Source organism: Hypomesus transpacificus, chromosome 7 (assembly GCF_021917145.1).
Source record: "Hypomesus transpacificus isolate Combined female chromosome 7, fHypTra1, whole genome shotgun sequence".
Lineage (NCBI taxonomy): Eukaryota > Metazoa > Chordata > Actinopteri > Osmeriformes > Osmeridae > Hypomesus > Hypomesus transpacificus.
Window position 1 is genome coordinate 4,520,633 of NC_061066.1, and position 22,223 is coordinate 4,542,855.

The window sequence follows — 22,223 nt, forward strand, 5'->3', positions numbered from 1 at the left end:
CAAAAGAAGTATAGTAGATACTTTGAAAAGTAGGAAGAAGTATGATACCATTTCAAAAGTAGTTGATCAGATGGCAAGAGAGCTGATACAGAGGACAAAGCCTGATAACTTGTTAATGTCTGTTTTTTAGGTCAATAAGCTGCATGAACTGGACTTAAAGCCCCTGCTCTTCATGGGTAAAGAGAAGAGAGGGGGGGGGGGGTTTACAGCAGAGGTCATTGCAGGCATAGGCTTCATACCAGAGGGGCCTGTGAGGGAGATCATTAAAAAAATGACCACCCTTTATGAATACTATCTTAAATGTAAGAACACATATTTTGCATTGGGACATGCTTTTTTATAACTTTGCATTTAGTTTCTAAACACATTATGTAACATAAAATATACTAATAGAATATTGTTGATGAGTAAATATTCCCCGATTAGACCCTGTTTCTGTTTAATTAACCTCATTTGTGGGGCTGTTATAGTTAGATTCAAGCTGGGAGCAGAGAACATATTGCTTCCCTCTACATTTACTTATTTGTCTTTATCTCTCAGACCACAATAGCCTCGTTGCCACAGCTGGTGAAGAAACAAGAGAAGAAACACCAGAAGCAACATCCCCTGCCTCCACTCAGGATCAAACCTTCACCCTTAACCTTGTCCCGGTCCCCCACCCACCTCCTATGACTTCCTCTCTCTCTTTATCTACTCTTCCTACTCCCTCTCTCTCTACATCTACTCTTCCTACTCCCTCTCTCTCTTCATCTACTCTTCCTACTCCCTCTCTCTCTTCATCTACTCTTCCTACTCCCTCTCTCTCTTCATCTACTCTTCCTACTCCCTCTCTCTCTTCATCTACTCTTCCTACTCCCTCTCTCTCTTCATCTACTCTTCCTACTCCCTCTCCCTCTTCACATCCTATGACTCCCTCTCTCTCTTCCCCTCCTCTTCCCTCCCACTCTTTCTGTTCTCCTGCTCTTCCCTCCCATTCTTCCTCCGCACCTCCTTTCCCCAGTCCCTTGCTCTCTTTACCTCCTTCACCAACCCTCTCTCTATGTTACCCACTTTCTACTTCTTCCCATATCTCTTCTCCTCAAGGTCTTCCCAAAAATCATTCCCCGGGAAAAAGAAAAAGAATTTAAGGTAAAGGTTGTCTTATGTAAGGGTCATATGCTTATGCATTATGAATAATCTTTTCTTGTAATGACCCCAAAAAAATCAGGCAAATCATCTTATTTGTTATTCCTCTGTTCATATATTTTCAGGCTGCAATTTCCTGTTTAAAAAGAGGGATGTTCAAAGCAGGTAAGCTCAGATGCATGCAATTGTGTTTCATTTAAATTATTTTTAGTGGGGGTTTAATTATTATTAAAGCTTTTTTGAGTTAGCTTGTCCATGAATCCATCTTGCCAGGCTTCAAGTTACATTTACATTACATTTAGTCATTTAGCAGACACTCTTATCCAGAGCAATTTACAGCAAGTACAGGGACATTCCCCCTGAGGCAAGTAGGGTGAGGTGTCTTGCCCAAGGACACAACATAATTTGCACAGCCAGGAGTCAAACCGGCAACCTTCTGATTAATAGCCTGATTCCCTAACCGCTCAGCCATCTGACCTTAGGCCGTCTGAAGTAATGCACTTGTGGCCAAACGAATTATCATCCTACAGAGGAACTCCTGGCAGCTACAGGCCTTAGATAGAGAGTGATAGATAGGGGTGGGCCATATGGCCAAAATCTTCTATCACGGTATGAGTAATTTTATATCACGGTTACGGTATATATCACGGTATAGTAATTGTTCTGTAAATTCAGTTAAGAAATTTTACCAGTGCCACTAGTGTGGTGGAAAAAACAGTATTGCATGTACTACAAGACGTTACTGGCTATTATTTAAAGGCAACGACAGTACGAGCGTTCCGATTGGCGGATGCACAGTCATGCCATCCGCATGGTGACGTACTCACAGCTCAGAGTTTTACTATCAATATTTAACTTCGGTGTCGGCGTATCAACCTTCTTAAAGCTCGGTCGATACGTTAAAGCCTCAGTTTGATATTTCCCGGCATGTCCTCACTCTCAATAGTCAGTAGCTAGCCTTCACTAGTCATCCTAAATCAAGAATGCTAGCAACGCCACCAGTGTAATTTTACAACAATAATTTTACAGCACGAGACATACAACTTGAGCAACAAATCAAATTGGTTACCTGCAGAATGGGTCATCAAATATATAATTAATTAGCATCGGCATGAATGTGTACTCCACATCAAAAATTCCGTCAGACCAACGCAAATCTGCATCAAGGTCAAACGAAAATAGCAAATCAAATAAAAGTTAAACTACAATTCTAAATATTGAAGGAATACGATTTATGCAATGGCTTATATACAATACAACAACCAGACATTTAATTGACGTGAAATACAAAAATATCACAAATTTGTAAAGACTTTAGATGCGAGCCCTTTTTGCCCAACCCAAAACATTTAAAAGTAGTCAAAAAGTATACCGCGGTTGAAACGGTATAGCCAAAACTCTCCCGGTTTCTGCCGTCGAACGGTATATACCATCATACCGCCCGGCCCTAATAGACAGATACAATCCCTTGCAATTTTAGGGGTAAAAGCGCCTGCCCTTTTCCTAACAGTTTCCAAGGATGACTTCCCCAGGTGGTTCTGTGCAACAAACTATCTGACTTGTCACCATTTAGGCCCATCGAACTCTAAGAGACTGTACTCTTATCTTTTGGCTATATCTCAAGTTCTTTCCTCCATCTGAAATGTAGCCAACAGCATTTTTCATCACAAGCAACTTGTGAAAAGCCTATAGTTCCTGTTGTTAAAAGTTGAACATTTATCATTAAACATACATTGCCTCTGTGAAGAAACTATCACCAACTTGAATCAGAGAAATTAACTTCTACTCTACTAAAGAACTGCAGTATCCAATAAGAATTCGTTATTCTTTGTGTTAATTATAGTCCTGTAACGGCCACAGATACCAGATTCATATTACTGTCCAAGCATTTGATTTGATTACTATTAGGATTTGAATTTTATTTAAGCCAATACGACAAAATGTGCTTCTCCAAACCCTTACTTATACAGTGTAAAAGGTCCCATGATATGAAAACTTAACTTTAGGAGGTTATTTAACATTAATATGAGTTCCCCTATCCTACCTATGGTCTAGCCTGGTCCTAACCAGACCCTCGTACATTTCATTTGTACAGAGGGTCTGGGATCTCTCCATTGACAAACGTTAACTTCCTTGAAGGCGGGTCCTCTGTTGAAGTGTAAAACAATTGGATCCGCCCAGAACCACTCTGATTTGCCATAACCAATCGCAAGCGTTCGCCTTAGCCAACTCCTTCACCACTACTGTAATGGAGCAAGCTGCCGTAGCTGGAAAATCAAACTTTTCCCGAACCCCGTGGGGAGGAGGGCCACAACATCATGGCCACCAACAAAACTCAGCAAGGAATGTTCTTGCTCCGGCTTTAACCTATATTCGGCAGCGTTGCCACAACCGCAGAATAGTTTCGCTCGCATCTTTCTCCGCCGCCATTACTGAACCACTCAAACAAGTGCACGACATTAACGTCATCGTTCTCAGCCACTCCCTCTGTTCGCTGATTGGACCTACAACAAATTTGTTTCTGGAAACCGACTTCAGAGCCGAGCTCCCAGACCTAGTACAGAAGCAAAATCCAAATTGAGCGGAAGTACGTAGGAGGGCAGAGCCAGGCTACCTATGGTCCCCCAGTGGCTAGAAATTGCGATATGTGTAAACCAAGCCCTGGATGTCCTGCTCCGCCTTTGAGAAAATTCAAGTTCAGATGGGCCCATCTGGAATTTTCCTCTTATGCGTTATAAGGGGGAAAGGTTACCTCCCCTTACTCTGCGTTGCCCGTCCAAAGAATATGGCCCGCCAATGATAAAATTAGCTACGACTGTGCAAGCACGATATTGTTTTTTCCTCGAGAGACATCATGGCTTACAAACGACCGAAGCATGGCAGTTAGCCCCGCCTCTCTCCTCCTCATAGCATTCAAAACTACAGATACAGGAACGGCACATCCTGAGGAAAGCTCATTGTGGGACTGCTCGTAGTGGCTGTAATTCTGCACGAAGGCTGAATTTCGGGAGGAGACTTCAGATACAGTATTAGGGACCACTAAGGCCTATATAAAAGCATCCAAAAACAGCATGCCATGGGGACCTTTAACTTAAGTCACATAATCTCATGGTGAAATTGTAAAAACAGATAACATTGATCACTGTATTTCACTAACTTTTGATAAAGTAACCACTATGTTATCAAAATTTTACTTACTTAGTCTTACTCTTATTTTTATACATATTTTATATTTAAATTGTTTTATTCTTAGATTTTAGTTCTAAGAAATAGTTAAACTTTTGCACTTTTACTTACTTTAAGATCCGTATGTTTATTGTTTGCCCCTCCCTGCCACCGTAAATTCATACATAGTGAATAAACCATATTCTGATTCTGATGTGTATTTCTTTTCACAGTGTAAAAGAATGGGAGGATACCTGGAAGTCTGCTGTTAATATTTCTGTGCCTAGCTGCCTGGTTATTGTTTAAAGAGTTCCCAATTCTATATTTGTTATTGATATACACTGTAACATGTTATGAGCTTATTGTGATACTGTTACGGCCACAATCTTTTTCTCAGTTCAAGTTTTGTTTGTTATCCACTTACATTTACATTTAGTCATTTAGTCACTTCCTGGGTTCTAGGCATCGATTTATGGTTGCCTCCATAAAACTTAACTTATAACACGGGTGAGTTGGTGACCAAGCTAACGTTTTCGGGTTTTTGTTTTAGATTCACTGTTAGGTAAGGGAGCGCGCTGGCTCCGCCTTCCCATTGCGGGGAGGACCAGCGGCTGTTTTTCTGTTCAATAAACTTTGGTATTACTTTTATAAACATTGACTTTCATGGTTGGACTCACTTATGTTAGCCTACAAGCAACCGTCTGATCCTTTGCTTGGTGGAGGTAAGAGTAGACTACCTATGAAGAGAAAACTTAGATTAAAAATTAGGCCATCACAAGCGGATGTCAATTTGTTATCTTATTAACACCACATTACATACAATGTTAAATGATGGATTCCTTGTGGCTGAATATGAATAATCTGTACTGGGAGTGTGGCGCGATGACGTCACATTCAGAATAATCCATGCCTTAATAAAGGTGATGGCATGAAGATAGGCTATATGAATTATACATTATATACACTTAACTAAAATGATAACCATAGCGAACTTACGTGGACTACAAATATGGCGCATATTAGTGTTAAAACATATTGGCGGGGTTGTGGGAAATGTAGTTCTTTTTTACTTTCAATTAAAAAACTAATTTTTTGAGAAGATCTTTGTCCTCAGTTACATTTAAATCACTTAATATGACAAATATACATTCATTGGTCTTTTATGAAAGACAAAATGTATCAGTACTCGAAAAGTCAACATTTAAATATCTTTATATGTAAACTTTACTTAACATTATTTGACATCATTATCTTCGCACATGGTTCCAGTATGATGTGAAGAGTGTCAATATTGGTCTAAATACAAAATCCCAGGATGATCCTAGCTTCAGATAGGAAAGAAAATTGAATTGAATTTTAGGAAAAATTACCTTTTCTAGGTGGCGCTGTTGATCCCCTGTAGGGGCTAGGGTTATGAAACTAAAAGACACAGTTTATCTAACCCCAGTCATTCACTGTACCAAGCAAGGACTATGTGCCATGAAAGGAACCCAAATTACCATACTACTACTAAATATAGGGCTTTAAGGTGACCCCTGGCAAGGGTTCAAAGGTCAATATATCAGATAAGGGTTTACAGGAATGTGTCAAATTTACATAAATGAACCCGCAAGGTAAGACCTTTCCAAAAATGGGTTTGACGTTGTTGTACGACAGTCTTCCATCAATCCAATTCAATCCAAATCTGCCATTGCAGTGAGGTATCTTTACAAGTATAGATTCCAAGACCATTCATAATCTAAATAGACGACATCAGTGGTCAAAGTCAAATTATGTTTTGGTGGCACATAGTCCTGGTTTAGCACAAACAGAACCAGGGTACAGAACCACTTGTGCATTTGTTTATCCCCAAACTTAAAAGATGATTAGTTGTTCTGCATAAGACATGGTCTGAACAGACAGCGCTAGGGTTAGGGGTTTGATGTCCTTGGTGGTACATGTTCGTGGCTTGCCCTGTCGAATATTTTGGACTAGTAAATACTTTTTTTCACATGGCTTTACCTCTAAGCCAGATAGAGGCTCAACAGCGCCACCTTGAAATGTTCATTTTCAAAATCTAAAATGTGTCTTGTACTCCAATGTATGCTGTTACCGGGCTGAAAATTTACATGTTGATCCATTGAGACATTCCATGCAGTGTGACAAAAACATTCAAAACTCGGATTTAATATAAAATAAAAGTATGAGAAAAAGACATTCCAAAGTTTACTTTTGTAGTGCTGATTATATATAATGCGTATTGATCTATAATGCATATACATTTTACATTTCTGATCAATCTAATATAAAATTGGAGATGATATTGGTGTAAAACACAAATTACTAAAAGAACTACAAACGTATTCCATTAAACACTGAATCGAGATGTTGAACGACGGCATATTTGTAGTTCAACTAGGCCTACATGTTTCAAAGTTTACATGTTTAGGGTTTGAAAACAGAACATCTTAACAATTGATATATCACATACAAAGTATGTATGAATAGATTATAATATATTGGAGGTGTTGAAGAGGTAATCAATATTAGCATTAAATGCCCTAGTTGGCAATGGAGTAGTATTTTAAATGAGATGACGCATCGAGGGATTAGCCTTGACTTTAGGTGTATTCGAATTCATGCAGCGCCGGCGGCACCGACAGCCGGCCTCGCTGACTTGAAGGAGTGAATGCCATTGGCTGGTCCGCGCCGCCGGCCCTGCATGAAGTCGAACACACCTTTTGTGTAGGCTAGGGCTACTTAAATCATGGTGTATGGCAAGATTTGTTGGTAGCTATATTTAGCCTTTTTGGTTTGTCATAATGTGTAATTTCGCATAATTAGAAACCATCCGATTACTTCGTTTTACGATTGTTTGGAATCTCGTTGGTTTTAAAGAACTACAGTTAGCTATCAGTAGCTTTCAGCTAATTCAGGGTTCCGTTGGGAGGATCCCTATTTGCGTGGTTTATATGCCAAATATTCCCACTCATTTCTATCAACAGAAAATGCGTCTATAGGTACATTCGACTTCATGCAGCGCCGGCGGCGTCGACAGCCGGCTGCCTTGAATCTGAGAATACCATTGGCTGCGTCATGTCAGCCGGGCTGCAGGCGACGCCGGCGCTACATATTACACACAGAACTTCAACCTCATCCAGACTCAGATTTTCACTAATGGTCACTAATCAATATTAAATATTGAGATGATAGTTGTCTCGAGTTATACAGAGTTAAATCAGAATTTTTCAAAAACAATCTGGATAATTGAAATATATGATGAATAAATATATGATGAATAATAAATGAATGATTTATCCCCATCATTTCCCAATTGCCCAATCTGCCAGCCAACATAAATTGAGTCCAACCACGCAAGTCAATGTATGTAAAAAATAATACGAAAGTTTATTGAACAGAAAAACAAGACTGAGTTAGTGAAAATAAAACCAAAACCTGGGAGCCGCTGGCGCTCCCCGCAATGGGAAGGCGGAGCCAGCACGCTCCCTTACCTAACAGTGAATCTAAAACAAAAACCCGAAAACGTTAGCTTGGTCACCAACTCACCCATGTTACAAGTTAAGGGTTATGTTCTACCACTCATTTACAAATAATGCTCTGTGCTCTGCTGCAGTCATGCTCTGGAGGCAGCCTTTGTTGCAATTGACTCGCCTGGGCCATTACAGGTAAAGATCAAAGGGAGAGAACACACAGTATACATTACAGTATATCAAGTTAGGTCTCAGGCGATTACAGCTGTGACTGAGTGATTCAGATCCAAGTGACTTGAATTCAATTCTCTGCATCCTCCTCCTCATCACTATCATCATCATCCGAGCTGTTGCCACGTTGCCAGTCCATGTCTTCTTCCATTTCCCTGTCCTCCTCTTCCACCAGCCTGTTACTTGGTTTGAGAGTGCATCTGTAGGTGCCTGCTATGGTCTGCTGTTGGAGTCTCAGGTCTTGCAGTCTTCTTTTTAGTGCGCTGATGAGGCCCTTGGACCCCTCCTCGGTTAATCCATTTGGCAAGCCTGGAAATTTTGTTAATTTATGTTGAAATTAATTTACCGAAGACTATACTTGCAGGATTGGTTTCCACTTAAATAGTTTGACCTATAAATTTGAAAATGCATGTAGCCAGATCATTTGATTTACACTTACTTCCTGTCTGTGTGCTCACTAAAACAGTGCCCATCAGTGTCTGGACCTTTGCCACTGAGTCCTTGAGGTACTGGCAGTGCTGCAGCATCTCCTTCACAAGGATCTGCTTTTCCTCTTTTAGTCGTGAGGCAAGCATTACGTGGTCAAAGAGCTTCTTCTTTGTAAGGATGTCCACACCGTCTGTCAAGGAATAAAAACATTTGACATTAATAAACTAATTTGATGACATTTTATATGCATACTTAAGTTAAATCTTGATGCAACACCTGTGTTCTGTTCCTGCCAAGGCCAGATCATGCTCTCTGCAGCTTTGTTAGAGATTTTCTGCACAACTAACTCTGTGTCCACAAGGTCACCATCAGGCTGTTAGTTGTATCTCTGGATGTCTTCCAGCAACCGTTTATTTTCCTAGGCTATCTTTTGAGTTATTTTCTGTCGCCTTTTGTTGCGATCTGCAAATACAGTAAAAACAATAGTACGTAAAAAGAGCTGCCATGGTAATGAAGATATCAGTATAGCCTAAGATTTATCTGCATTAGTTATGTTTAGACTATACATACCATTTTGTCTGTAAAGGTAGTGCTTTTTCTGACAAATGCTCACAAAGAGTGCTTCGATTGTGATCTGCAAACTTTGAGCATCAACAGGACCAGGTGCTGCGCTTCCTTGATTAGAGATAAAATAAATACACTTTTAACATTTAAGCTACAGATATGCAGATATTACAACCAAGTGACTGAGAGTGTTTATGAATTAAGTATTTTTCTTACTGCTACTGGCCCACTGCTTGACATCAACAACCCATTGTTTCAGCATGTCATCACAGCAATGCAACTGCTCCTGCATTGTCTTCAGGCTCTCAGCTACATCCACAGTCTTCTCTACTGTCTGAAAACAGCAATACAGAAGGTCTTTAAAACTACCAGAGGTCCTGTACCACTACAATTTCTACTAGGGGGTACTATAACAACCTGATGCATTTTGGGTATAATAAGTAAAAGTTACGTTTATATGTAACTGCTTTAAAAAGTTAATCATCTTCAGTATGTGAACACACCTTCTTGAATCTAGAAGACAAGGCTATATGGAGGCCATTCTCTTTCCGTTCATTCCACCCCATAGCATGGACAGTCAGCATGTCAGTTCTTACTGTGAAGAACAAAACAAAATCACAATACAATTTTGTAAAACAAGTACATTTGCAGGCTGGCAGGGGGAAATAACCTTACAAACCTGACTTGGCCATATACTTGGTGGTAAGGGCACATCTGGAGAGAAAACTATTCACTTGCTCTACTTCTTCACCGAGAGTGGTGCCGGCGCCCTCCTGGTTCCTTGCAGTCCACAGAATCTACAGGAAGAAGATAATGTGTAAAGCGGTGTGGACACGTTATTGAAGCATATCCTGAGATTACCAACTTTAGAGGGCAGCACTTAGGGGCTACAGAAAAACTTTAAACACACTCCTAGGTTGTTGTATGGGTCAGTCCAGACCACTGTGGTATGGCTATTGTCATTTATTATGGCATTTTACACTCAGTTTGCCACATCATACTCTAAAATGTACGGTCAAGTAGCTAAAAGCATCACCTCGCATTTTGTATTGTGGGCTTTGGCATGCATCACAGACAAGCAATGCCTCATTTCCTGAAGGGGTTGAAGATGTGTCAGGGCCTCTGACACTTGTCAAGTATGGCACATATCGGCAGGTTACATCCATGGCCAAAAATGTAGCACTCTGGAACTCTTTTTGGAGAAACATTGGATATGCAAAGATTTCTCCTCTATACATATTCAGACCTTTAAAAAAAGCACAATGCACATGAAAGAGGATTTAGATCATAATATAAATATATATTATTTTATTTTTTTACTACTACTTAATCAGACCCATGCCAACCTTTGAGAAGAAATCCATGTCTACACACAGCAATTTCCACACCTTCTTCATCCAACTTGTTGGCCCGCTTTGAAGTCTCTCTTGCTGCATTCCATTGGGTGTCACCACACATCGCTTTTCCTGCGGTCTACCAAAGTAAATCATTTGAACATGACAATAGTTAATTCAAGTACACTAGATTGCAGGATTGTTCACGCAAACACACAAACTAACTGTCAAGATTTTGTCATTGCCTGACCTATCTTACATTTGAAGGATAAAGCAATATGCAATATGAATGTACTGTGCCCCCTGGATAAGAATCTAGTGCTGTATCCCCACCTGATCATAGACTCCCTTCTCCAAAGGCAATCGTGTTTTCTACTTTAACTTTAATTAGAACAAAATAATCCCAATAAATGTTGTTCAGAATAATGTAAAACGTACACTCTTGACAGTTCCCCGGACCTCCTCAACAAAACTGGACACCTCAGAGTCTCGGGCTAAAAACACTCCATCGAAGAACCCTGGCTCTTCACTCCTTTAAGACAATGTATTATGGACTACCTTTGTAATAGGACCTTTTATTTATGTAGCACTTATCAAAAAAAACATTGACATTAACAGTGTCATTAACAGCTGGACATACTGTATATTAACTACATTGGCTGTTCATTATATGTGCACAGAACTCACTGGTTTGTTTTCTGGAACCTGTACAACTTTCTGTTGCCATCCACAGAAACAGCCACCATTTCAGGGCTACAGGCTGGACAGACCAATGGCTCCTTTCCAAGAAGTTGGTTCTCTTCATAGTTGCAGTACACAAATTGCAGAAAACTTCTCTGAAATGCATCTGCATTCACTTTGCCAGTCTAAAGAAAATAATATAATACAGCTTTCAAAAACGATAAACTACATCTTTGCCTTTGTATGTTTTGTGTTTTGTATGCAACTTTTCAAATCCATAAGGATGCAAATGACTATTTTGTGTGGTAAGGTCTTCAGTCTACAATCTGAAATATGTACTACCTACTACAGCCACTTGTGGACCTTGAACTGCTTTTTACTTACTCTTCCATATTGCTTTGTTCTCTGGTCCAACATTGCTGTAAAGGCTTGTCTGGACATTCCTGGAGCTGCTGTCTTCATAGCCTCAAAGGAATGGAAGAGATCCTGGTGGAACAGTGTCTGTGCCTGCATGGTAGCAGGCCAGTAACCACTCTTTACAAAGTCACTGACTTCTGGAGCCCATTTCTGGTTGCAATGTTTGCATGTTAGCACCGGAACGTGAAGATCATAACGGCCTGAGAGCACATGAAAGGCAAATCAATAACATGAAACCAAAGTGACGTGTTAGTAATATAAAAAAATTCAACAGTTTAACAAGATCCTACCATTTATGCAAACCAGTATGATGGATCTACCAACAGAGACTGCTGCATCAGCGTTGTCACAGGACCATATCCTTTGAGGTAGAGCTGTTGGCAGAAAACAATCTGCAAGGCAAAGAACCATAAGCTATACAATTAATAATGTTTGGGTTGTGAGTAATGACTTAAATAACACATTTCAATTTCAGATAAGAATGATCTGTTAAGAAAATTGACAATCAATTGTAAAATAAATGCCAACCTTGTTCACAAATGCTGTATTTTCCAGTGTCACAGAGTGTCACAGCCTCTGTTGGTGGGATGTATTTGAAAAATCCATCCATGATGGTTTGCCTGTTGTGTAGAGTGTGGTGTTTATGTACCGAGCCATCACACTCAGCACAAAACCACTCTGAGGGCATACATTCCCCACAACGGATGACAGCTTCTTTCACGTGACAGTGATTGCATGTCATCTGTACGATGTTCTCAGCAGAAAGTAAATTGTCAAGGTTCTGTGGCCTCGCCTGTTGCCAACATTGTTGGACCTTTTTCTGCCTTTGACTCCAACTGGACAATGGTGGCTGCTGAACAAAATCTTGCGATTCCATGTTCTCTGAGTCCTGTAGAAGGTCCTCAAGCTGCCGCATATTCAAATCTTCAAAAGGGAGGAGAAAAAATAATAATATCGTAACTCCAACATCGCCACAACACACTGTTGAAATACAGCATTTGGAACAAAAGATTATTCACCATGGTCTAGGTGTTGGCCATGGTCTAATGGCGGTGAAAAAGAAACATGTCTTCCTTCGTCTGGTCTTTGTGATGTTGACTGCTTTCTAAGGGCTCGTGGGCGCTGGTGAACAATGTCCCCATTGTGGTCCCTCTTCTTCCAATGAACAGGCTTTGGTGATGTGGTCTTAGTTTTCTGTCTGTTCTTCTCTGTCTAGAATTACAACTTGGTTTAAGAAAGGTTTACCAATATGGGAAATGCCTTCGGACTACTGACAGAAAAAGCAGTTAAAGTAGTGTAACCCTTCTGATTCATGTCTTTTAAATACGCCTCCATGTATCTTATATGAACTGGTAAGAAGGAATACTGTTAACTATAGACAAAACAGAAGCTGCTTTACCTCTTCTGTCTTGAGATGTTCAAGAAATGTATCTACACTCTTGAGCTCATCCTCCAATTCCATCAACTGCAAATCACTCATCATTGAGTTGAAAGAGTAGACAGACAAATGGGCAGATGGCGAGTGGGATGTTTCTTTGGGACACAAGAAAGTGCAATATTAGAACACTTTGAATACAAATAGTAGATAATAGACTCGGAAGTACAAGGAGGCCAGGAACGTAGGTACCAGGTTGTAAAAACCACGATCTGGCGGTGAGTGGAGGGCAAACCAGGGTATGTCACCGCAAGTTATTGGGAAACTGGACCGCAGGTGTGGATCTTGTGCAGGTAGGGTGGACTGGATCACTGGAGCCTGGAGATTCACACAAACACAGACAAACAGAAAGACAAACAGAAAGACAGGCAGAGCCTGTGGAGGGCGTAACACAGGTGGACAGAGGTAGGTGGACACAGGTATACACAGGTACGTCCTGACAAATTATTAAAATAGGCAGTAAGGCAAGGATATGGTGAGGTAATAATATGGTGAGGTAATAAGGATATCGATATCGTTTCCAGAAAATGCGTGACTTCAGCTGCAAGTAAGAAAAGATAAAAAATACAATACAATAAATGTCATACCTAGCAAGCTATGAGATGTAAAAAGGACCACGCCAGCAAAGATAAACATTGGTCTGAGTCCAATGAAAGTGCACCGGTTCATGACCTTGCATGACATAACGTTAGACTAGCTAACTAGCTAGCACAGTGTGTTAGCCTATTTTTGCAGTTTACAAAGTCAATTAATTTATATTGGTGATGCAAAGCACCGGGCAATGTACGTCAAACATAATAACATTAAACCAACCTAAAAACAATAAAAAAAAACTGTATAGTAGGATAGTATCTTAAATATACGTTTACCTCATCGATAATAGCTTACCTTTTCAGTACGAGAGAGCGGAGGTTTGGGTGACAAGAAGTAGTTCCAGCCAGATATTGAGCGTCAAACTTTTAGGCGACTTGTGTGTAATAATAAAATTACAATAATGTTGGATAATTTATAGGTTTTCCTGTCAGTGCATTTGACATGATTGCTTCCATGCGCTTAAAATTATGATTAAAATAAAATGATATTCCTCCCCCGATGGATTCTATTTTTCTTTTCTTTTTTATGCATATAGGCCTACCTTTTTAGATCGGTTTATTTGGTATCAGTCCATTTTATAAATAACTTTTATGTCCTTAAATAAGGTTTATGTCATTTATAACGTTTATTACTTGGATGTAACAAAAAAATCATGTTGAAAGCACATCGGCCGGATTTTTACGAAATCACCCGACTTATTATGGTGACGTTTCGTAAAAATCCGAAAGCCGCTCATCAAAATCTATGGGAGACCTAATGCGTCAAAATACGACGCCATAGTTCACAATTTTCTACGGGAAAAGCCGAACATATTAACGTGGAAGTCAATGGGCGTCCCTAGGCGTCAAAAAACGACGAAAAAGGCGTCCCCCGGCGTCGGTATAGTGACGCCAAAGGGCTCTGCCCAAGCGTCAATATTCGACGAGTTGGGATGAGACTGGGTTGCGGTGGCAGAGTACTCAGGGTCGTCTTTAGTAATTGGGGGCGTTGTATCTGTGCATTAGCATATTTAAGGCGCGTAGCACTGCAGAGGCAGCCTCGTCTGGCAGCCACGGCGCACAAAGACTCGGTCGAAAAAAGACAAGGAGTCTACCTGCGGGAGTCCACAGAGGAAGGCCGACGAGGCGGATCACCTATTCAGATAAGTATCAACCTATTTGTATTCTAATCCACCTAGAACATATTCATAGTTAGCATGTGTTTCCTTAGCATTCCTGTTCATTACACTACCCGTAGACGTTGATATGTCACAAAGTATACAAGGTCAACTTCTAACCTTCAGTACCTGTCCAGATCTTCTCCACTTGCCCTCTCTCTTTCTGTAGGGCTCTGGAACTGCCAATTTGCTGTGAGCAAGGCAGACTTCATCCCAGCGTTTGCAACCCAGGCTTCTCTTTATGCCCTTGCGCTGACAGAGACATGGATCCGCCCAAAGAACACTGCAACTCCAGCTGCTCTCTCCGTCAACCACTCCTTCACTCACTCACCCCGCTCAACCGGGTGGGATGGTGGGACAGGTTTGCTTCTTTCTCCACATATTAAATACACATCCACACCACTCTCTGTTACTGCCAAATCATTTGAACACCATTATGTGATGCTAACTGATCCTATCGAAGCATGCTTAATTGTTTTTTATCACCCACCAGGACCGCTAGCTGACTCTGTGGAGGAGCTGGACATGCTCCTCAGCATCGTCCCGGATGATGGAACCCCCCTGATAGTCCTTGGGGACTTCAACATCCACTTCCAAGGAACGCAGGCTGTCGACTTCTTGTCTCTCCTGACCTCCTTCGACCTGACGCTGCTGAGCACACCGGCGACCCACAAGGCAGGCAAACAGCTAGACATCATCCTGACACGTAACTGTATCACTGACTTAACCTCGGTAACCCCACTGCACATTTCTGATCACTACTTTATCCAATTCTGTCTCTCTCCCTCCAACTCCTCCTACCTCCCCTCCCCTCGTAACTTTTCTTCTCCATGTCTTAAACTCCTCTCTTACCTCCGGCACCTTACCCTCTGCCTTCAAACAGGCCAGAGTTACCCCTCTACTCAAAAAACCCTCCCTTAACTCTGCCGTCCTACAGAACTACAGGCCGGTATCACTGTTACCCTTCTTTTCTAAAACAATTGAACGTGCTGTATCTAACCAACTGTCTAACTTTCTCTCTCAGAACAACCTGCTTGACCCCAACCAACCGGGCTTCAAGACTGGCCACTCCACAGAGACTGCCCTCCTTTCAGTCACCACTGCCCTCCAGTCTGCCAGAGCGGCTTCCAGGTCATCCGTCATCATTCTGCTGGACCTCTCTGCAGCGTTTAATACGGTTAACCACCAGATGCTGCTCTACAGACTTTCTGAGATGGGCATCACTGGCATTGCACTCCAGTGGATCTCAACCTACCTGTCGGGAAGATCCTACCAGATCTCCTGGGGAGGCAAACTGTCAGACCCTCGCCAGCTCTCCACTGGTGTCCTACAGGGCTCCGTCCTTGGACCCCTCCTCTTCTCTCTGTACACAACCTCACTTGGACCAATCATCACCTCCCATGGCTTCTCCTACGACACGCAGCTGTACCTGGCTGCTCGCTGGTCTCCCAGCATGTGCAACCCGCCCTCTTCAGAGGATTCAGAACGCAGCGGCCTGCCTGGTCTACAATCTACCCAGGCGCTCCCATGGGTCTACAATCTACCCAGGTGCTCCCATGTTACCCCGCTCCTCATCTCTCTCCACTGGCTACCCATCAACGCCCGTATCAGATTCAAGACCCTGGTACTGACCTTCCGAGCAGTGAACGGGATTGCACCCGACTACATCAAGTGTCTCCTGCAACCTTACACCCCCACCCCAGATTTTAGGGGGGGTAATGAAACTTTTGGGGGTCTCCAGCCCCCCCAAAATAGGGCAAGATACGCCCATGGCTGTAAGATCGCCTATACTCGTGCATTCCTTGGTATCATTGTTCCCGTATCAAGTGTGGCATATATTCCAATGCGGTTTATAAACACAATCAGATTTACAAACACAAAGCTCCCATTCTGGTGGGGGGCACCCTTTAACTAAATACTTGATTGTAGATCAATTATATCTATTATTGAACGACCACACACTGCTACAATCTGAAGTCCAGCACTACTGAAACTCCAGCTAAATTAGAGCATACAGGGCCTGTACTGTACAGCAGGGATTAACAAAGCGTAGCCCCCAAAAACAGTGTGCAGCTCCGCTACATGAATTAATGTAACACTAGGAAAGATGTACAGATAATTGGTATGCCAAAAATGACATCTTTACTTTGTTGTAATTTGGAAGATGTTTGTACAGAATTATAGTGAACTTTGATCATTGAATAAGGACACATCTGCTTTTATGGTGCAGCGGTAATTTGTTTTTTATGTGAAATTATTTATAAGTTATCTTTAAATTACACTTTGCAGTATTTTGGAAGAATTGTATTAAATGGGTCATTTACTGATTTAATAGGGTATTTCACACTGTTCCTTAAGGTCTCCGAATAGGGTATGTAACATTGGTAGGACTAAAAATGGCCTGGGTGCTGTTCTATGCGCCCTAATGCACCCTGTGAAATAGCCCTGGAACAAAACAAGCGTTTTTCTCCCTTTTATGGTATGCTCATGAATATTTAGGTGAGCTGCGTGCTGATTGGTTGGTTTACAACGAGTGAAACTGCGGAGCAAAGACGCAACATGGCCAAAAGCACTCACTGAAACATTGAAGGTGGAGAATTGATATAAAAACGTGCCTATAAATATGTAGTGTTGTGTATACACAACACTGTTTTCAACAGACAGACTAGATATCATTTGAAATGATAAAGCTAGTTGTTTGCACTTCTGTTGTCGAAGCATACGGGATCGACTTGTTGGGTACATTACAGCTTAGCAACCAAATTATCGTGATTCAACTCAGCTTCAGTTAGCTCTAGCTATCTTGCGGAAAAATGAAAAATAACCTGACAAAGATCTGGACAAACATGCATCGTAAATTGTAGATTTACATGACAACACAGGTTATTTATTTTAATGAAACACAGTCAGGAACATGAAATAACGTTAGCCCCATTGTCAATAAACTAAATCATCACACATTTTACCTATGCTAGATACAGGCAGGATACGTTAGCATTGCAAATAACTGTTAGCTAATAACAGCTTTCAAAACTGTCTGTGAACTGGTTCGAGCAAATGTGTAATTGAGGGTCTAACTGCACAGGGATCTTCTCATAGAAAAAACATCACAGCCCGTCAAGTGTTTGGTTCCTTGGAAAGACTGAAAAGTGTCAGCATTCCCTTTACAGCCTGGAACACTGCATTTACGACCGTAGTCCATTTTCAATATCCTTGTTCTTCTTTGTAATTCAGTGGAAGTACACAGAGCAGTGCGCAGCAAATTTTGGGGCGTGACAAAGGTACAGACCGGAGCCAAAAAAGTGGAGCCCCCGTTGTGACATCACGACGGTGGATCTTTTGAAACCGACCGTTTTACAGCAGCAGTTTCAAATTGTGAGATTTGCATAGGAAAGAGGTATCAATGGACTTTGAGGTTCACTGTATGTCCATTTTACACACTGAACTGTTGTTATTCAACCATGACAAGGTAAACTTGGTTTTGCAGTGAATGACCCTTTAACAAGCCATTAAACAGGCGTAACTAATAAAGTGGCCGGTGAGTGTATATGTTACTATTACGATTAAAGATTTGTTTATTTTACTAAACGAGATTCAAAGAACCCGATTCAGTAAAATTATCTGAACTTCCCATCACTACTAGCCAGGCTAGCATATAGCAACCTACTACTACAGTGCTAGTTAATATCTGTGGGTGCTGTCACGACGTGAGGTGGGGTTGGACCCAAATGCAGGGGAGTACCGAGGCATAGCGAGGAACACAGGTTTAATTCTCAAAACGGGAAACAGACAGGGTACACACAGGGACAACGGGTAATGCTAAGACAAAGACTGGACACAAAGCAGGAACCTAAATACACAGAAACAAACAAGACACAGGTGAACACAATGAAACTAACGACAACTGAACGAGACAGGTGACGACAATGACAGGGAAACACTAGGGCAGGGCAAAAACCAAAAACAATAGGGGGGCACGGCTGTGGCCGTGACAGTACCCCCCTCTCAAGGGACGTCACCCGACGACCCACAAGGCAGGGCAGGGGGTCAGGGCAGGTCCGGGGGACGACCTGGAGGCAGGGCAGAGGGTCGGGGCAGGTCCGGGGGACGACCTGGAGGCAGGGCAGAGGGTCGGGGCAGGTCCGGGGGGCGGCCCGGAGGCAGGGCAGAGGGTAGAGGCAGGTCCGGGGGGCGGCCCGGACGCTGGAGCACGGGGGCGCATGGGAGCGCGGACGAGGGGGGGCGCATGGGAGCGCGGGCACCGGGGCGCATGGGAGCGCGGGCACCGCGGCAGGCAGCAGCCAGAAGTCCTCGGGCGGAGGAGGAGGCCAGAAGTCCTCGGGCGGAGGAGGCGGCGACCAGGAGTCCTCGGGCGGAGGAGGAGGCGGCCAGGAGTCCTCGGTCGGAGGCGACCAGGAGTCCTCGGGCGGAGGAGGAGGCGGCCAGGAGTCCTCGGATGGCCTGGCACTGGGCGGCACAACCTCGGGGCGAGGCAGGGGCTCAGGGCAGGAACGAGGCTGGGGCACAGGGCAGGAACGAGGCTGGGGCACAGGGCAGGAACGAGGCTGGGGCACAGGGCAGGAACAAGGCTGGGGCACCGGGCAGGAACGAGGCTGGGGTACAGGGCAGGAACGAGGCTGGGGTACTGGGCAGGAACGAGGCTGGGGTACTGGGCAGGAACGAGGCTGGGCTACAGGACAGGAACGAGGCTGGGCTACAGGACAGGAACGAGGCTGGGGCACAGGGAAGGAACGAGGCAGGGGTACAGGGCAGGAACGGGGCTGGGTTCTGGCGGCAGGCGGCCGAAACTCCCTGGCAGGAACAGCCTTGGTGGTCTGGGTGCTGGGCGGCGCAACCTTCTTCGTCCGGGCGCAGGGCGGCACAACCTCAGGATGAGGCAGGGGCACAGGGCAGGATCGAGGCAGGGGCCCAGGGCAGGACCGAGGCTGGAGTCGGGGTTCCGGCTGGGGCTGGAACCAGGACTTGGGGTGGGCCTTGAGCTGCAGGCTTCGGGGTCCACCAAAGGCCAGGCGGGTCCCTAGGAAAGGGTTGGGTGAACTCTCTGCTGGGTCCCATCTTGGTCTTAGCGTTCTGTCACGACGTGAGGTGGGGTTGGACCCAAATGCAGGGGAGTACCGAGGCATAGCGAGGAACACAGGTTTAATTCTCAAAACGGGAAACAGACAGGGTACACACAGGGACAAAGGGTAATGCTAAGACAAAGACTGGACACAAAGCAGGAACCTAAATACACAGAAACAAACAAGACACAGGTGAACACAATGAAACTAACGACAACTGAACGAGACAGGTGACGACAATGACAGGGAAACACTAGGGCAGGGCAAAAACCAAAAACAATAGGGGGGCACGGCTGTGGCCGTGACAGGTGCACAGCAAGGATATTATAGTTTTGCATTTTTCATTCGTTTTGATTTTTATTTTGTTTTGACGTTTTGTTTTCAAAGTCAGTTTGTTTTTAATTAGTTTTTAAAGCGGGTTTGCTCGTTTAGTTTAGTTTCTATTTTTTGAAAATGTTTAGTTTTAGATTAGATTTTATTAGTTTTAGTGTTAGTTTTAGTCTTTTGTAATATGGGTTATTTGTCAAGCTCAGAAAAAGTATGGTGCACAATTGTGAGACATCCCAGTATCATAAACATATTTTAGCCAACGCTAGTTTTGCTGCCGCATATGCACGCGGTACATATTGCTGTGCCCTCCGAGCCCTCCCTAGACAGAGACGGTCCAACAAAACCACCACATTTTGTTCATAGTAATACACTGTACAGTTTACCCCTCTTCCATCATATTAAGGGGCATACATTTGATAGATTAGCCAATAAAACCCTTACATTTAAGGTTGTAAAATGTTTTGGGGTACACATTTATTGTACACACCATTACAGTAAATAGAACTCATATTACAAAATTAATCTTGATTTTTCAATTTCATTATCACGACAAATGCTCCAACTTTGAAGGTACCCATTTGAAGCATAGTACAGCAATTTACATAGTCACTTTTGTCACATTGTTCAGTTAGTTTATGATGACAACAATCAATGGCGGAGCCAGGGGGTGGCCGGGGGTGGCCACGGCCACCCCCCGTAGAATCTCGGCCACCCCAAGCACCACATCAGAGCGGTTAAAAGTTTTGACGGCTGTGGAAAAATGCGGAACCTTTCTCGCACCGCTAGTACACTGTTGGACCCTTTAGCCACGCGCAGCGCGCACACATCCTGTATTTGAATTAAACGGCTCAAGCATGGCCTGAGAATGCCTGTTACCACCTGACGCTTCGACCGGCACCTGCGGCTAAGTGAAGAAACCCAAAACAGAAAGGTATGATATCATAATGGATGTTGTTTTTGTCTTCTAATAACTGTGACTATCCCACCCATGACTATCTATTTTGCGAAGTTTAGAAGCAAGCTAGATCGTGTTATGATTGTGTCAGGTATATACAGTATGCATTTTGGATAGGTGTCATTAAAGAGGGAAAAATAATGAAGAGGAAGAAGGCAGACATAGCGTCCTTCTTCAGGGCAAGTGGAAAGAAGACAGCTAAGGCAAAGAATGAGGATGAGATGGAGAAAAAACAGGCAGAGAGCGAGGATGAGGAGCCCCCAGAGAGCAGCAACTTAAATGGAACTCCAGGTATACAGTATAGAGACTCACATATAGTACAGCTTGGTATGAGGTTATCTTATTTACAATTGGCTTAAAGTGTGTCTATTCATATACAGGTCAGGTTGAAAGTGCATTGTAAAACATATCAGTTAGTTTTTTCATTACATTAAAGTATGGCATATTTGTATTTGCTACCCAGAGACACTTTCACTAATATTATACTTTAGCTTATAGTGTGTTTGTTAAACACTATATAGGATGCATTATAAAACCTTTAGGAAAATTACCTGTACACCTTATTGTTATTATTTTAGATGTTTCTGAAAGATTGATTGAGAGCAGGACAGAAGAGTCCTCCCTGAGGAGTGGCCCCAGTGGATCCCCAGGTACAGAATAAGTGTATTCTTTTTTTTCACCTGTATTCCGAATAATGTTGAGATGTTTCCTATATGTGTCTTAAATAGCTCTGCATCGCCTGGTGAGACACATGCTTGCCACCCAAAAATTATCACTGGCCCCATCCTGGCCACCCCAATGGAAATTCCCTGGCTCCGCCACTGACAACAATCCCTGTATTCTTAGGGCTGAAACCATTGTTCATGCATATGCCACAATGGAGACCTTCAATACTTTATTTCGTATTGGCATTAAAACATACATTTTATTATAATACCATAAAACACATTTGATCATAATACATGACCACAACACAGTACGATATTACAATGGTCTTTGTTTAAAATACACACAGAAATCACATTTCTTACCCTGACAAATATCATGTGTAGGAGACTGGTAAATACAGTGAACATGCAGATGTTTTGATAGGTGCCTACAGATTTAACACTTAATTTGATCGATGCATTGGATATGCTTGACTCAACTACTTGCATGATGTTTCTTAACATTTTCAGGGATGAACTTCCTGCCAAAAGAAATGCTAGTGGGCATCTCAGAGCAGTTTGTTAAGCCAAGGAGACACACCGGTTCTT

The 22,223-nt window shown here is 42.7% G+C and overlaps 1 protein-coding gene and 2 long non-coding RNA genes across 3 annotated transcripts; 2 read left to right on the forward strand and 1 right to left on the reverse strand.

Annotated features, from left to right (window-relative positions):
* Window positions 1-788: 788 nt before the first annotated feature.
* Window positions 789-4,914, forward strand: LOC124469591. Its single transcript, XR_006956315.1, has 3 exons — window positions 789-1,128; window positions 1,251-1,290; window positions 4,524-4,914. It is a non-coding gene; the product is annotated as an uncharacterized LOC124469591 (long non-coding RNA).
* A 4,360-nt stretch (window positions 4,915-9,274) lies between these two features.
* Window positions 9,275-13,076, reverse strand: LOC124469733. Its single transcript, XM_047023207.1, has 10 exons — window positions 13,044-13,076; window positions 12,816-12,949; window positions 11,384-11,506; window positions 11,006-11,184; window positions 10,757-10,850; window positions 10,331-10,457; window positions 10,021-10,230; window positions 9,664-9,781; window positions 9,488-9,579; window positions 9,275-9,318 (listed from the first exon to the last, which is right to left on the reverse strand). The coding sequence occupies exons 2-8, from the start codon at window positions 12,897-12,899 to the stop codon at window positions 9,732-9,734; spliced, it is 867 nt and encodes a 288-aa protein (XP_046879163.1). The 5' UTR covers window positions 12,900-12,949; window positions 13,044-13,076; the 3' UTR covers window positions 9,275-9,318; window positions 9,488-9,579; window positions 9,664-9,731.
* A 7,522-nt stretch (window positions 13,077-20,598) lies between these two features.
* Window positions 20,599-22,223, forward strand: LOC124469579. The gene is made up of 3 exons (XR_006956313.1): window positions 20,599-20,943; window positions 21,546-21,617; window positions 22,146-22,223. It is a non-coding gene; the product is annotated as an uncharacterized LOC124469579 (long non-coding RNA).